This window comes from Jaculus jaculus, chromosome 2, assembly GCF_020740685.1.
Source record: "Jaculus jaculus isolate mJacJac1 chromosome 2, mJacJac1.mat.Y.cur, whole genome shotgun sequence".
NCBI lineage: Eukaryota > Metazoa > Chordata > Mammalia > Rodentia > Dipodidae > Jaculus > Jaculus jaculus.
The window spans coordinates 169,813,040-169,828,056 of NC_059103.1; the positions used below are offsets into that span (position 1 = coordinate 169,813,040).

The 15,017-nt window shown below is 40.1% G+C and overlaps 2 protein-coding genes across 7 annotated transcripts in view; one reads left to right on the forward strand and one right to left on the reverse strand.

Annotated features, from left to right (window-relative positions):
* The first annotated feature begins 2,150 nt into the window (after positions 1-2,150).
* Vps13b (vacuolar protein sorting 13 homolog B) overlaps positions 2,151-15,017 on the forward strand; it is a 659,022-nt gene continuing 646,155 nt past the window's right edge. For 5 of the 6 annotated variants that reach the window (XM_045143283.1, XM_045143282.1, XM_004663047.2 and 2 more), the window contains exon 1: positions 2,670-2,958. In XM_045143283.1, the coding sequence (XP_044999218.1) occupies positions 2,812-2,958 (147 nt within the window). In that variant the 5' untranslated portion in view covers positions 2,670-2,811. Of the gene's footprint in view, positions 2,253-2,669; positions 2,959-15,017 lie in introns of those variants that run through there. The other variant, XM_045143281.1, reaches the window with a different exon arrangement.
* LOC123458628 (60S ribosomal protein L12-like) lies at positions 5,534-6,081 on the reverse strand. The gene has a single exon (XM_045143284.1). The coding sequence runs from the start codon at positions 6,035-6,037 to the stop codon at positions 5,540-5,542; it is 498 nt and encodes a 165-aa protein (XP_044999219.1). The 5' UTR covers positions 6,038-6,081; the 3' UTR covers positions 5,534-5,539.

A 15,017-nucleotide genomic window follows, 5' to 3' on the forward strand; every position in this document is an offset into this window, starting at 1 on the left:
TTAGAGGCCCTAATGTGCTTGCAAATAAATAGAAATATTAAAAAACAAACAAACCAAACAGCAATAAAAAAAACATATTAGTGAAAATAAATTAATTTATTTTGACTGCTTATATAACAATACACAATGGTACACAGGCTGAAAGCTACAAGTTGTTGATACTTAATTTGACAAATTTTGCTGGCTACAAGAGAAAAATGGCATACTAGAACAAGACATTATTTAGCATGCTATGTATTATTATTTTGTTTAAACATACCACTTACAAGTCTACTGATAGGTACTTAACATACTAATAGTTTATATTTATTAGATTGTCACAATTTTTCTTTAAACATAGTAAGATCAAGAGCTCTTGGCATAGAGCTTTGAGAGGTTTTATGCATTTAGTGGAATTAATTTGTATTAAAATTTCTCAGACATGCCTTCCACCTGTTTGCTGTTCTTGTGAAGCAGATGACCAAAAACGTTAATTTTGCAAATTTAGTTAGCTTTCGCTTTCATAATACCGACATTATTTGAATTATCAAGGTTTTTATAAGAGAGCGGCTACTGTGAATTAGCAATTTCTTGCTGCTTTTGTGTGTGTGAAACCTAGTGAATTATTTTCATTAACATATCCAAACAGTTTTTCATACTCATGAATGCCTCTTTTTAAGTTGCAGTCTCTAAATTTTAAGAAATATTATTAGTATTTTTTTTTAAACTTCAGGAACAACTTTATAAGGAAAGTCCAATTTCAAGAAACAGTGACAGGTGTTTTCTTCAGAAGTGCCAAAAAGTAGGAGACACTGGTAAAAATGAGGCAGTATATACTATGTTGTTCTCATACACCCAGTGTCTATCTTCAAAGCTAGGTGTTCAATTTTGTTAGCTTGGAAGCAACAAAGTAGTTTTTAAAAATATATTCATCTTAGCCTAACAAAACAACCAACACTGACCTTTAAGAATTATTCTCGGGCTGGAGGGATGGCTTAGCAGTTAAGTGCTTGCCTGTGAAGCCTAGGGACCCCGGTTCGAAGCTCGATTCCCCAGGACCCACGTTATGCGTCTGGAGTTCGTTTGCAGTGGCTGGAAGCCTTGGTGCGCCCATTCTGTCTCTATCTGTCTGCCTCTTTCTCTGTCTGTCGCTCTGAAATAAATGAATTAAAAAAAAAAAGAATTTATCCTTTTTTCTTTCCTTTTCTTTGGTTTTTGGAGGCAGGGTCTCATTCTAGCCCCAGACTGACCTGAAATTCACTATGTACTATCAACTTGGCTACAAACATTGAAGTGTCTTCTCCAACTATTCAATTCTTCATTCTCTGCACCTGCTGTGGTGGTTTGATTCAGGTGTCTTCCATAAACTTAGGTATTTTGAATGCTAGGCACCAGCTGGTGGCAATTTGGCAATTGGAGCCTCCTGGAGACTGCGTATTGCTGGGGGCAGGCTCATGGGTATTACAGCCAGATTCCTCTTGCCAGTGTTTGGCGCACACTACTGTTGCTGTGTTCCACCTGATGTTGGCGAGGAGGTGATGTCCACCCTCTGCTCATGCCGTCGTTTTTCCTACCATCATGGAGCTTCTCTTCGAGTCCCCAGCCAAAATAAACTCTTCCCCCCACCCCCGCCAGCTCCTCTCGGTCAGGGGTTTTCTCCCAGCAACAGGAACCTGACTGCAACATCTGTGACTAGTCATCCTCCATTCTCTACACCTGCAGAAGCAAGCGAACGCCTTTCACTACAGCTTCTAGAAAGCAACAGCACGGGAGCGCATTACCTATGTGCTCGGTCTAAACGCAGAACATCCTAACCCTAATACAATTTCAATTTTCTTCCCACATCCACCTTACCTCCTGCATAGAAACCTCAGGTGCCTATTGTGCTCGCCCTACCTGCGGCCTGATTACCACTGCTTTCCCCAGTGAATCCAAGTTCCTCTTTCCCGTTCTTGAAGCTCTCAATGGCAACAATAACCTCTCTATTTCAGGGATGGAACATGCAGGACTACTTCCACTGCGCGATTAGCCATTTAGGGTTTTTCCACCATTCCCTCAAGACCGCCGGCCCGAGGCCCTATCTCCACCGCTACCATCACCAGCACCACCACCTCTCCCCAGCCGCAGCGCCACTTCCGGATCTCGGGTGTCTCCGCGTTATGGGTCCGCCCCTCCCCTGGGCACTTGCTTCGAACTCCGTACTGATCCCGGAGCGGGCTTCGGAGCCGGGGCGCTGACGAGCGGAGGCCGCGTTCTCCCCAAAGAACGCTCCGGTGAGCAGTTCCGGCAAGAGAAAGCCAATTCAGATCGCGAGCGGCGGCGGGGCAGTTTGTTTTGCGCACCGAAGGGGAGGCACACCCGGAAGTGGCGCGGCGCCGCGGCCCGAGGCGGCTGCCAGGTAGCCGGAGGTGGAGTGGATTAGACGCCGCGGTCCCCGGGCGTCGTCAGCCGAGCGTGGGCTGCCGCTGCGGGCCAGCGGCTCTTAGGACGGCCGCGTTGCGGGAGGCCAGGAGCTCGGGGGTGGCTGGGCTCGTGAAGGGCAGGAGATCCCACCCACCTCTGCGCTGCGCGTCCCCGGGGAGACCCGCTCGGTTCCTGGTCACCGCCGGCGGGGCCTGGCGAGGCGCGCGGGCGTGGGGAGGCTGTCGCCGGGCCCCGGAGCGCCTCTGGAGCTTCTGCTGCGAGGCGACGGCCGCTGCTCGGCCTGCCCCAGCCCTTCCCGAGAAACGCCTTGGCTCCTGGCCGCACCGCCGACATCAGTCACTTTAACTACATTTCCACCCCCCTGTCTTCGCTCTTTCCAGAGTCTGACTTTGACCCCCAACCTTAAAGATGCTGGAGTCATACGTAACTCCAATTTTAATGAGCTACGTGAATCGCTATATCAAGAACTTAAAGCCCTCGGATCTACAGCTTTCACTATGGGGTGGCGACGTGGTGCTCAGCAAACTCGAGTTGAAGTTAGATGTGCTGGAACAGGTAAGCTGCGTAGATGTCATTGGGAACTTTCAGCTTTTTTTTTTTTTTTTTTTTGTAGTACGGAAACGTAAATTTCCTGCCGGGAGTATTTTGGGCTACTGTGTGGACTATTTTGCAGAAAAATTTTAATGGTTTCTCCCCAGTGAGGGTTTATTACTAGACGGAGACCCCCGAAGTTGATTTGACTGACAAGAAAACAGTTCTATTGTTCTCCAAAATTCTTGTTCGGAATTGTTCAGCCTGTTCACTCACTTCTCAACCATTACCAAATATCCTAATGCACATTGTCAGAATTTTATATATTCTAATGCGCATTGTCAAAATTTGGCATCTGGAAAATAATCCCATTTCTTTGGGCAGTGGGAGCCTGAGAGACAGCAAGGTCAGGTCTCGAGAAAAGTTCTGTTTCTTTCAGTAGGAAAGATGGCATTATCCATGGTATCCTCAAGAGAATTGAGTAGACACAGATTCAGAATTATGGTGAATTGGAGTCATCTTGATTTATTTCTTTTAAATTTCCTTTCTTTTAACATGAGATTGATACAATGCAAATAAAGTACAACTTAAAAGTTCCCATTGTCATTAATTCATTTACCACTTATCAGTAACATATGCCAAGTAATTACGTTATGCTTGAGGATTCAAAATATCTGTAGACTCTCAAAAGAGTCAGAGACCAACTGCTTTGTAGGAGATAAGGGAAGACTTACTGTGATGGTAATGGTTATCAGTAAGTTTTATATTTTCTTTTTCCAGTTAGTGAATAATCTAGACAGCATAAGAAACTAGGTTATTTTCCTATTCTACCCCAAGATTGTGTGTCTTAATATTTCCACTTTATTTTTCTAAAATGACGACCAGTCTTAAGTATAACAGCTCAGCTTTTAACTTGATGTACATTTGGCCACCTTCTATTCAGGCGAGAAAATAAAGTGTTTCTCATACCATAAAAGGTTCTGTGGTTCCCTTTATAACCAATACGCCTCATTCCTAAAACAGATGGTTGCTAATCTGACTTTTATCAATAAAAATGGCTTGTGGGGGTGGGGGTGGGGCTGGAGAGATGGCTCAGCAGTTGAGGTGCTTGCCCATAAAGCTTAACCACCCAAGTTTGATTCTCTAGTACCCATGTGAAGCCAGATGCACAGAGTGACGCACACATCTGGAGTTCTTTTGCAGCAGCTAGAAGCCCTGGTGTGCCCATTCATGCACCCACTGCGCTGGGCATGCCTGACATGATTCCCAGCAGAGGTAGGAAGATCACTGTGAGTTGAAGGCCATCATGAGACTACATAGTGAATTTCAGGTCAGCCTGTGCTAGAGCCAAGACCCTACCTTAAAAAGCCACAGAGGGAAAATGGTTTACCTGTTATTGAGCATCAGCTAAATTGGAATAATTTCTGTCTGACTTCTTTTTCTTTCTTTCTTTTTTAACATCATGGCTGAGGTTGACTCATATTGTTGGGTGAGCAGTAGTTTGTTCTTTGTATTACCTGGTAGTATTCCACTGCATAAGGTTTCACCATTTCTGTATTCTTCTATTGAACTACTTATATTGTTGGCTTTTATGAAGAAAGCTTCTGTGAACATTCTTGAATATGCCTTTTGATGAACATAAGTGTTAGTTTTCCTTAGATGTATGTGTAGGAGGTAGGCACATGTTTACCTTTAATATGTATTGCCTAATAATTTTTTGGAATAGTTATATCAATGTATAGTTTCACTACAGTATTTGATAACGGCAGTTATTTCACAGTTTTACTACTGTTTCACATGCTTATTGATTAGATTTTAGACTTCTTGGTAGGTGTGATGGTGATATCTCATTGCAGTTTTTCTTTGCGATTCCTTAATGACCAATGGTGAATGCTATTTCACATGGTTATTGGCTATCGAATTACATATCTTGAAATTTTGTATTTTGCCTAATAAAATTCTCTTTTTCACTTGCCTTTTCTTATTGATATGTAGTAATTTTATTTTATAGGTTTTTTTTTTTTTTTTCATTCTGGGCATTGTACCCACCACCTCACACATGCTCTACCATTAATCTACACCTCTAGCACCTACGAGTTCTTATTATATCTGGGAAGTGAATTCTTTGTCGGGTATATGTGTATTACATGTTATTTTTTTACATTTTTTTTTCATATATATGTGTGTGTGTGTGTGTGTGTGTGTGTGTATTTAATGTTTATGTGTGTGCTGGTACTTGTGTGGGGCCAGAGGACAACTTTGAGTGTCATTCCTCAAGAATGTCTTCCACTTTGTGTTGAGACAGTGTCTCTCATTGGCCTGGAGTTTGCCAATTAAGCTCACTTGCCTGGCCAGAGAGCCCCAGGGATCTGCTTTCCCAGCAGTGTGGGATTACAAACATGTGCCACCATGCCTAGCATTTTTATGGGAGCTCTGGGGGTCAAACTCAGGACCTCATGCTTCTGAGGCAAGAAGTTTACCTCTCTTCCTATGTATTGGAACATGTTTTGATACATATATTCCTGCTTGTGGCTTGTCCTTTTCACTTTCTTTTTTTTTTTTTTTCTCTTGATCTTTTATTGAAATATATTCTTTCTTATGCTTCTTAGCTAGCTGGGCATTCCACTGCCCCACTGTTGATGTCGTCTATGATATCATGTGGGTGGCGGCCATCCACATTGCATCCCACAGACTGTGCAGTGCCCAGGATCTCTTTGATGGTTCCAGAAAGTTCTCTGGCCAAAGACCGGTGGCGCATCTGTCGGGCAATGTTGACAATCTCATCAAAAGAAATATTGCCACTGTGTTTAATGTTTTTCTGCTTCTTTCTGTCTCTTGGTGGCTCCTTGAGGGCTTTGATGATTAGGGCAGAAGCAGAAGGCACCACTTCAATCTGAGCCTGTCTGTTCTGAATGGTCAGCTTCACTGTAATCCTCAGACCCTTCCAATCACCGGTTGCCTTGGCGATGTCATCACCAACTTTTTTTGGAGACAGACCCAGGGGACCGATCTTGGGGGCCAGAGCAGATGTGGCGCCGACCTTGCCTCCGGTGCCCCTGAGGTACACCACTTTGATCTCGTTGGGGTCGAACTTAGGCGGCATGGTGGAGGCGGCTGGTGTCGCATGAACCCGGATTCGGGACGACCGAAGAAAGTTGCACCTTAGCCTCCTCCGAGCCGAAAGACGAAAGCCTTTTCACTTTCTTATAGTTATTTTAATGAATACAAGGTCACCATTTTATTGTCCATTGTATGATTGTTTTTTCCTTTATAGTTAAGGCTGTTAATGTCTTAAGAAAGCTTTTTCTAACTTGTCTTAACTTTTGGCAGGTTCTTTTGGATTGTCTGCATACACAATTATGTCATCTATAAGTAAAGATAGTTTTACATTTTCCTGATGAGATCAGGCGTGTTTAAGGTGGTCTGGCTGTAGACATGTTAAATTTCTTCTTCTTCTTCTTTTTTTTTTTTTTTTTTGAGGTAGTTTCTCCCTGTAGCCCAGGCTGACCTGGAATTCACTGTTTAGCGGCCTTGAACTCCCAGAGATCCTTCTACCTCTGCCTTCTATGTTGGGATTAAAGTGCTGGGATTAAAGGTGTGTACCACCACACCTGGGTCTATATTTTTCTATCTTTCTATGCAATGCTTATACCTTTAATTTCTTTTGTTTTCATTAGTAAAATACCTAGGACCTCTTACACAATATGCAGTAGAGTAGGTGAGAATAGACATTCTTTTTTCTTATCCAACTTTAGTGAATATAATATTATACTATTTAATATGTTAGCTGTGAGCCTTTAATTGGGTTAAGAAAATTTTCTTCTAGTTCTGGTTTTCCAATAAATTTAAAAATACTGAATTGGAGAGATGGCTTAATGGTTAAGGTGCATGACTCCAAAGCTTCAGGACCCAGGTTCAATTCTCCAGGTCCTACGTAAGCCAGATGCACATAGTGGCACATGTATCTGGAGTGTTTGCAGTGGCTAGAGGCTCTGACGTGCCCATTCTCTCTCCCTCACTCCCTCTCTCTCTGTCTCAAATAAATAAATAAATAAAAATAAAATCTTAAAAAATACTGAATTGGTATGGAATTGTATTAAATACTACATTTAATGAGTTCATAGCTTATTTTTAAAAATATTTTATTTTTTATTTATTTATTTGAGAGTGATAGAGAAAGAGGCAGATAAGTAGAGAGAGAATGGGCGTGTCAGGGCCTCCAGGCACTGCATACGAACTCCAGATGCATGTGCCACCTTGTGCATCTGGCTTACGTGGGTCATGGGGAATCGAGTCTTGAACTGGGGTCCTTAGGCTTCACAGCTAAGTGCTTAATCGCCGCAGCTTATTTTTATCATTACTGTGGGAAATTGAGTTTTTAAATGTTGAATTAGCCTTGGATTACTACAGTAAATTTTAGTTCTTATGATGATCCCGATGGATTTTATGTGTTAATTTTTGTTTAGCTATGTTGTATGTATGCTTATGTGATACTACACACATATAAATATATACATACATATATATATATTATTTTTGGTAATGAAGGATTTTTTTTCTAATGCCACTCAGCTAGCATATCTTCAGTTCATCTGCATTACATTTGGCAAAGCCTTACTTCTTTGATATGTGTATCTACTGGTGGCCAGGGAACATGAACTTGATCCTGTACAGAGCCTTAATCACATGTTCCTTATTCTACAGCTTGGTGCAAGATCACATGACTAAAGACTAAGTGAACTCTGATCATTGTGCCCTGGGTATTCTCGAAGGCTCCCTGTCTAGATAGGAACAATATGAAATCAGACATATGAACATCCATTGAAAAGTGCTATCTTAAAGGTATCTTATAGCCTTCCATACTGTGAAGAAGGCTACTGTTTACAGTCATTGTCTACGGGTGTCCCTGTGATACAGTTTGTTTTAAATAGTGTTTTTCAACCAATTTTTAAAGAATCTTACAATAATTTAATTGTATGCCTGGTTTAATATTGTGGGCCTTCTATTTGTTTGGTTTGTGTTTAGGTTTGCTTTTTCTACTTTTAAGGTAGAAGGTTAATGATTTTTAAATATATCTTTCTTATTATAACCATTTACAGTCAAAATTCCTTTTACTCCATCTCATAAATTTTTATATGTTGTATTTTCAGTTTTATTTAGTTTAAATGTTTTCTTCTTTTGAGATGAGTGTATTTTTTTTTTTTTTTTTAGTTGTTGAATGGACTTGTTGGAGATCTGTAGATATCGGATCTAATTGGTGGATAGTGTTCTTTAGCCCTTTCTAACTTTTGGTCTAGTTGTTCTAGCTACTATTGTGAGTTATTAGCATCTCCATATACTATTGTTTATTCATTTGTTTTGAGAAAGAATTTATTTATTTTTTTGCCAGGCTAGGTCTCATTCTAGCCCAGGCTGATCTGGAACTCACTTTGTAGCCACAGGCTGGCCTCTAATCCTTATCCATCCTACTTCAGCCTCCCAAATGCTGGGATTAAAGGCATGAGCCACCACCCCTGGCTTCATTTTTAAATTTTTACTAACATATTTTCATTGCATGTAGTGAATGATGTCTTAAGACATTTTCACTCAAGTATATCATGTACTGTGACTATATTCATGTCCCCCTTTTCCTTTTCCTTTCTTTACCCTTCTCCTGCCTCCTACTCCCTTTCCTTTTTCTAGTTTCCTTTCTAATTTCATGTCATATATATGTATACATAAATATACATTTTTGCATATATATAAATGGATATATATATCTACAACCCATCTATGAGAGAAAACTTGGATTTTTTTTGAGTCTGGTTTATTTTGCTTAATGTGCTAATCCCCAGTTCCATTCTTCCCCTAGAAATGACATAATTTCATTCTACTTTATGGCTAAATTCTGTTTTGTATATATGCTATGTTTTTTCTTCTTGAGGTAGTGTAACATTGTAACATCCCCTGCTAACCTGGAACTCACTCTGTAGTCCCAGGATGGCCTTGAACTCACAGTGAACCTCCTACCTCTTCCTCCCAAGTGCTGGAATTAAAGGCATGCACCACCACAGCTGGCTTTATATACCACATTTAAAAAAGTTATGAGGGTTGGAGAGATGGCAGTGGTTAAGACTTTTGCCTGCAAACTCTAATGACCTTAAGTTCAGTTCCCCAGTATCGATGTAAAGGTAGGTGCATGAGGTGGCACACGTGTCTGGAGATCATTTACAGTGGTTAGAGGCCCTGGCATGCCCATTCTCTCTTTCTCTGCCTCTTTCTCTCATTCTTTCTTGCATAAATACATAAATAAAATATTTAAAAAGTCATGAACTTTACTATATGAACCGATTACATGTTGGTCCCATTCCTTTGTGTTATCCTCTTATATTCCCTCTCTCCCATTCCCATTCCATTGATGGCCCTCCTTAGTGGGGTTACGATATTCAGCCATGTGGTTATGAGTGCATCAGGCAGTCTCTTGATCCATTCATCTGTCTGTGGACACGTAGACTGATCTCCCAAGTTGGGTATTGTGAATAGTGCTACAGTGACATGGATGTGCAGGTGTCTGTGTAGTATGCTGATTTTCTTGGCCTTATTTGTAGGAGTGGTATAAGTAGATCATATAGTAATTCTATTTTTATTATTATTATTTTTTACCTTTTATTTTATTAATTTTTAAACTTTTATTTTATTTTCATTTGTTTGAGAGAGAGAAAGAAAGAGGCAGACAGAATGGGAATGCCAGAGCCTTCAACCACTGCAGCTGAACTCTAGACACTTGTGCCACCTTGTGCATCTGGCTTATGTGGGTACTGGGGAATTGAACCTGGGCCCTTTGGCTTTGCAGAAAAGCACCTTAATCACTAAGGCATCTCTACAGTCCCAGTAACTCCATTTTTAAATTTTGAGGAATCATAATGCTGATTTCTATAGTGCTTAGACTGAGGTACATTCCTACCAGCAGTTTATAAGGGTTCCTTTTCTTTGTATTCTAGCCAGTATTTGTTATTATTTTCTCATTAATAGCCATTCTGACTGGTGTGAAATGAATTCTCAGTGTAGTTTTGATTTACATTTTCCTGAGATATCGCTGACAAAAACGTTCTATTTCTGTAGGCTGTCACTTCATTTGGCTAATTGCTTCCTTTGAAGTACAGAAATTAAAAAAATTTTTGTAATTCCATTTGTCAAGTTTTGCCATTATTTCTTTAGCTACTGGAGTCCTTTTCAGAAAGTCCTTGTTTGGGTCTATATCTTGAAATGTTTTTCCCTGGCAGCTTCAGAGTTTTTGGTCTTTGATCTAACTTTAATTGCTTTTTGGGCCATATGACAGAATCTAGTTTTCTTCTGATCCATGTAGATGGCTAGGTGTCTCAGCATCATTTATTGAAGAGGATTTTCCCCCACCACCCAAATGTTTTCGGCACCTTTCACGTAGGTATATTGTGTGGGCTTATTTCTGGGTCTTTGGTTCTAGTCCATTGATGAATGTATCTGTTTTGTTGTACTGCTTTTCTGTCTTTGTTACTATGGCTCCATAGTATAACTTCAGATCAAACATTGTGATATCTCCAGTATTGCTTTGGCTATTTGGGGTCTTTTATACTTCCATGTGAATTTTAAGATTTTTTTTCTAGTTTAGTGAAGAGTGTCATTGGGATTTTGATGGGATTGCATTGAGTCTGTCAATTGCTTCTGGAAATATAGCCATTTTAATGGTATTAATCTTCTAATCCATGGGCATAGGAGGACTTGCCATTTTCTGGTCCTAGTATGTCCAACCTGTGGTCTGTGGGCTGCATACATACAGACTAACACATTTGTAAAGGATAATACCATGTTGCACTGTCAAAAGGTTGGGCTCTTCTAATAGTGTCTTTAGTTTCTTCAGTGTTAAAAGCTCTCATTATAGAGGTCTTTCACATCCTCAGATTTATTGATTTGTTTCTAGGTATTTTGTTTTTTTTCTTTTTATGGTAGTAATTATGATTTTTTTCCTTTTTTTAAAGGTACAGTCTCACTTTAGCCCAGGCCAACCTGGAACTCACTTTGTATTCCCAGGCTGGCCTTGAACTCATGGCAATTGTCCTACCTCTACCTCCCAAATGCTGGAATTAAAGGCATGCACCACCGTGCCTGGCTACAGCTTACAATAGTAATAAAGTTTCCCAGCTGAAAAACAAAGGGCCAGACCCTAATGCTGAATTCCACCAGGCCTTTAAAGAATGTTGCAGTCAGGTTCACATTGGTGGTAGAAATCACCCAACCAAGAGCAGCTTATGGAGAAAAAGAGGTTTATTTTGGCTTACAGGCTTAAGGGGGAAGTTCCATGATGGCAGGGAAAATGATGACAGGAGCAGAGGGTGGAACCACTCCCTGGCCAACATAAGGTGGACCAGAGCAACCGGAGAGTGCCATTACTGGCAAGGGGAAACTGGCTATAACACCCATAAGCCCGCCCCCAACAATATACTGCCTCCAGGGAGCATTAATTTCCAATTGCCATCAGCTGGGGAACCTAGCATCCAGAACACCTAAGTTTATGAGGGGCACCTGAATCAAACCACCACAAAGAATAACTAACATCAGGCTGGAGAGATGGCTTAGCAGTTAAGGTGCTTGCCTGTAAAGCCTAAGGACCCAGGTCCGATTTACCAAGACCCATGTAAGCCAGATGCACAAGGTAGCACATGCATCTGGAGTTTTTCAGGCTAGAGACCCTGGTGTGCCCATTCTCTCTCTCTCTCTCTTTGTCAACTAAGTTAATTTTAAAAAATTAAAAAAAAATAGCACGAATGCTTTCCAAGTTGGTCCATAAGATAGAAAGAGAAAGGGCTAGAATATACTTCAGTAGTAAAATGTTTTCCTGGAAATCACAAAGCCCTGTGTTCAACACCCAGCACCCTGTGCGCATTTTTAAAAAATTAGAAGGAGGAAACACTACCAAACCCATTTAAGGAGGCCAGTATTGTGATACCAAGACCAAATAAGGACACAGTAAGTAAAATTATAGACTAACTTCCCTGATGAACATAAAACACTCACTAAAATGCAAGCTAATAGTTGAACAACACAATGAGCTGTTTCTCTCAAATCAATAAATAAAATGTAAAAAGGTAGGTTTTTCAAGTACGTTCTAATTTAAAAATCCTCTAAATTTTAACTTTACCTTTCATAGTCTCTCCCTTTTCAGTTCAGTTATTGCTTTGAGTTTTCTTTTCTTTCAGTTAGCTTGGCTAAGGGTTTGTCAATTTTACTTACCTCTTAGAATAATCTTTTTTGTTACATTGATTATAGTGTTCTTTTCACTTCCAATTCATTAGTTTCTGTCCTGATTTTTTTATTCTTCCATGAACTAATTTTGAGTTTGGCTTATTCTTCTTTTTTAAAACCTTTGAGGTGCATCATTAAGTATTTGAGATCTCTTTGATTTTTTTTTTTTTTTTTCAAGGTAGGGTTTCACTCTAGTCCAGGCTGACCTGGAATTCACTAGTCTCAAGGTGGCCTCCAACTCATGGAGATTCTCCTACTTCTGCTGGGATTAAAGGTGTACTACCACGTCCATCTTTTTTTTTTTTTCCTGAGGTTGGGTTTCACACTAGCTCAGGCTGACCTGGAATTCACTATGTAGTCTCAGGATGACCTTGAATTCATGGCGATTCTTCTACCTCTGCCTCCTGAGTGCTGGGATTAAAGATATGCGCCACCATGCCTGGCTTTCTGTTTGATTTTTTTTTTTAATGTAGACAATGATAGCTATAAATTTCCTTTTCAGATCTGCTCACATTGTTTCTTACATGTTCTGATATGTTTTATATAAATATATATGTATGTGTGTGTGTGTGTGTCTATATATATGTATGTATGTATGTGTATATATGTATATATATATGTATAAGTGTGTGTGTATATGACACACACACACACACACACACACACACACACACACAGGTTTTTCAAGGTAGTGTGTCACTGTAGCCCAGGCTGACCTGGAATTCACTCTGTAGTCTCAGGGTGGACTCAAACTCACAGTGATCCTCCTACCTCTGCCTCCCGAGTGCTGGGATTAAAGGCGTGTGCCACCATGCCCAGCTGATATATTTTTATTTGCATTTGATTATAGTAAGTTTTCAGTTTCTTTCCTGGTTTCTTTGATGACATATTAACCATTTAATAAATATATTTTTCAGTCTTCATGACTTTGTATACTTTTGAAAATTCTCCTGTTCTTTAAATTTTTTTCTGCCCATGTGTATGTGTATTATGTCATGTGTATGTGGGTGTGTATTGGGGATATGTGTAGTATGGTATATGCATGTGTATGTGCCCTTGTGACTCCTGATACTGTCACTTGTGACAGTCATAGCTTGCCTGCAGTGGAACTTTGGATGTCTTGCTCCATCACTCATCTGAACTGGAGTCTCTTTTTATTGATTCTGGAGCTTGTGGAGTTCTGCTGCCCTGAATGACTGGCCTTACAGGTATGCCTTGCCACATCCAGTTGTTTTATGTGGGATTTGGAGATTTGAACTCTAGCTTTCTCAAAACTCCTCAGAAAGCAAACTTAACCATGGAGCCATCTCTCCAGCTCACACTTACTGTACTTTCTCTTGCCATTGATTTCTAGTATCATTTTATGATTACATGGATTATAGGAAGTTATTTTGGTTTTGTTATATTTGTCAAGACATGCTTTTTGTTCTACTATGTGATATATTTTGGAGAAAGTTCCATGGACTGCTGAGAAGACTGTGTGTTACGTGGCTGTTAGGTGGAATATTCTGTAGATGACAAGTCTATTTGATCATTTCATCCTGATACTTCTTTGTTGATTATTTTGTGTGCTTGATCAGTGTATTGGTGAAAGCTGCCTATTGTGTTCAGCTAATACTTGCTTTTTTATCCCATGGAGTTTTTTAAAAATAAAATTTAGTATGATGATATTTGGTATGTATGCATGTAGAATTATGAAGCCCTCTCAATAGATTTTTCTTAAATGTGAAATGACTGTCTCTTTGGACTAATTTTGGCTTAAAGTCTACTTTGTCAGCACATATGAAATGCACACAGTATCACATGCATGCCACATAAATATGCATGAAGAATAATTTTCTATCCTTTTTTCCTAAGTCTGTTTTTCTTTACAGTGACATTTATTTGTTATAGACAACAAACAGATGGATATTATTTATTTTTTTAATTACAAAACTTATTTGTGTGTGTGACTGAATGTGAAAGTGCATGTGAGACAGCTTGTGTGTGGTGGTCAGAGGACCTTTGGGTCCATTGTGGTTTGAATCTGGTGTTTCCCATAAACTCATGTGTTTTGAATGTTTGGTTTCCAGCTTATGGCAGTTTGGGAGGTGGAGCTCAGCTTACTCTCTTGGAACTGTTTTTCACCTGCTGTGGCAAGACGTGATGTCCAGCCTTCACTTTATTATGCTTTCTTCCTCTCAAGGCAGAATAAAGCACTTCCTTTCATCAGTTGCTTTTAGTTGGGTGCTTCATCCCAGTAATGCAAAGGTAATTACAACATCCCACCCAGTCCACCTCCTTTGAGGTACAGTTTCTCATTCTGGATTTTTGCCCTGCTGTTCTTTGTTGTGCTTGCTTTAAGCTTTAAGAAGATTCTACTGTCTCTGCTTCCCATCAGGGTAACAGGGTCAGCATGCTGGTAGTACAGAAGATTGCTAAGCTTCTGGCTTTATTACATGTGGTCTTGGTATTGACCTTGGGTACTCTAGCTTGAGTTGTGAGTGCTTTATTTACTGAGCCATGTTCCCCATCCCTTTTTTTTTTTAAAAAAAAATACATTATTTATTTATTTATTTGCAAGCAGAGAGAGATAGAAAGAAGAGAGGCAGATAGAGAGAATGGACACACCAGGGCCTCCAGCTCCTGCAGACAAACTCCCGATGCATGTACCACTTTGTGCATTATGTCTTTATGTGGGTACTATGGAATGGAACCCAGGTTGTTAGGCTCTGCAGGCAAGTGCCTTAACTGCTGAGCTATCTCCAGACTGCAGCCCTTGTTTTTTAGATATAGTTAAATACAATTTGCTAGTCTGTTTCTTTTGATTGAAGGAATTTTCTCTG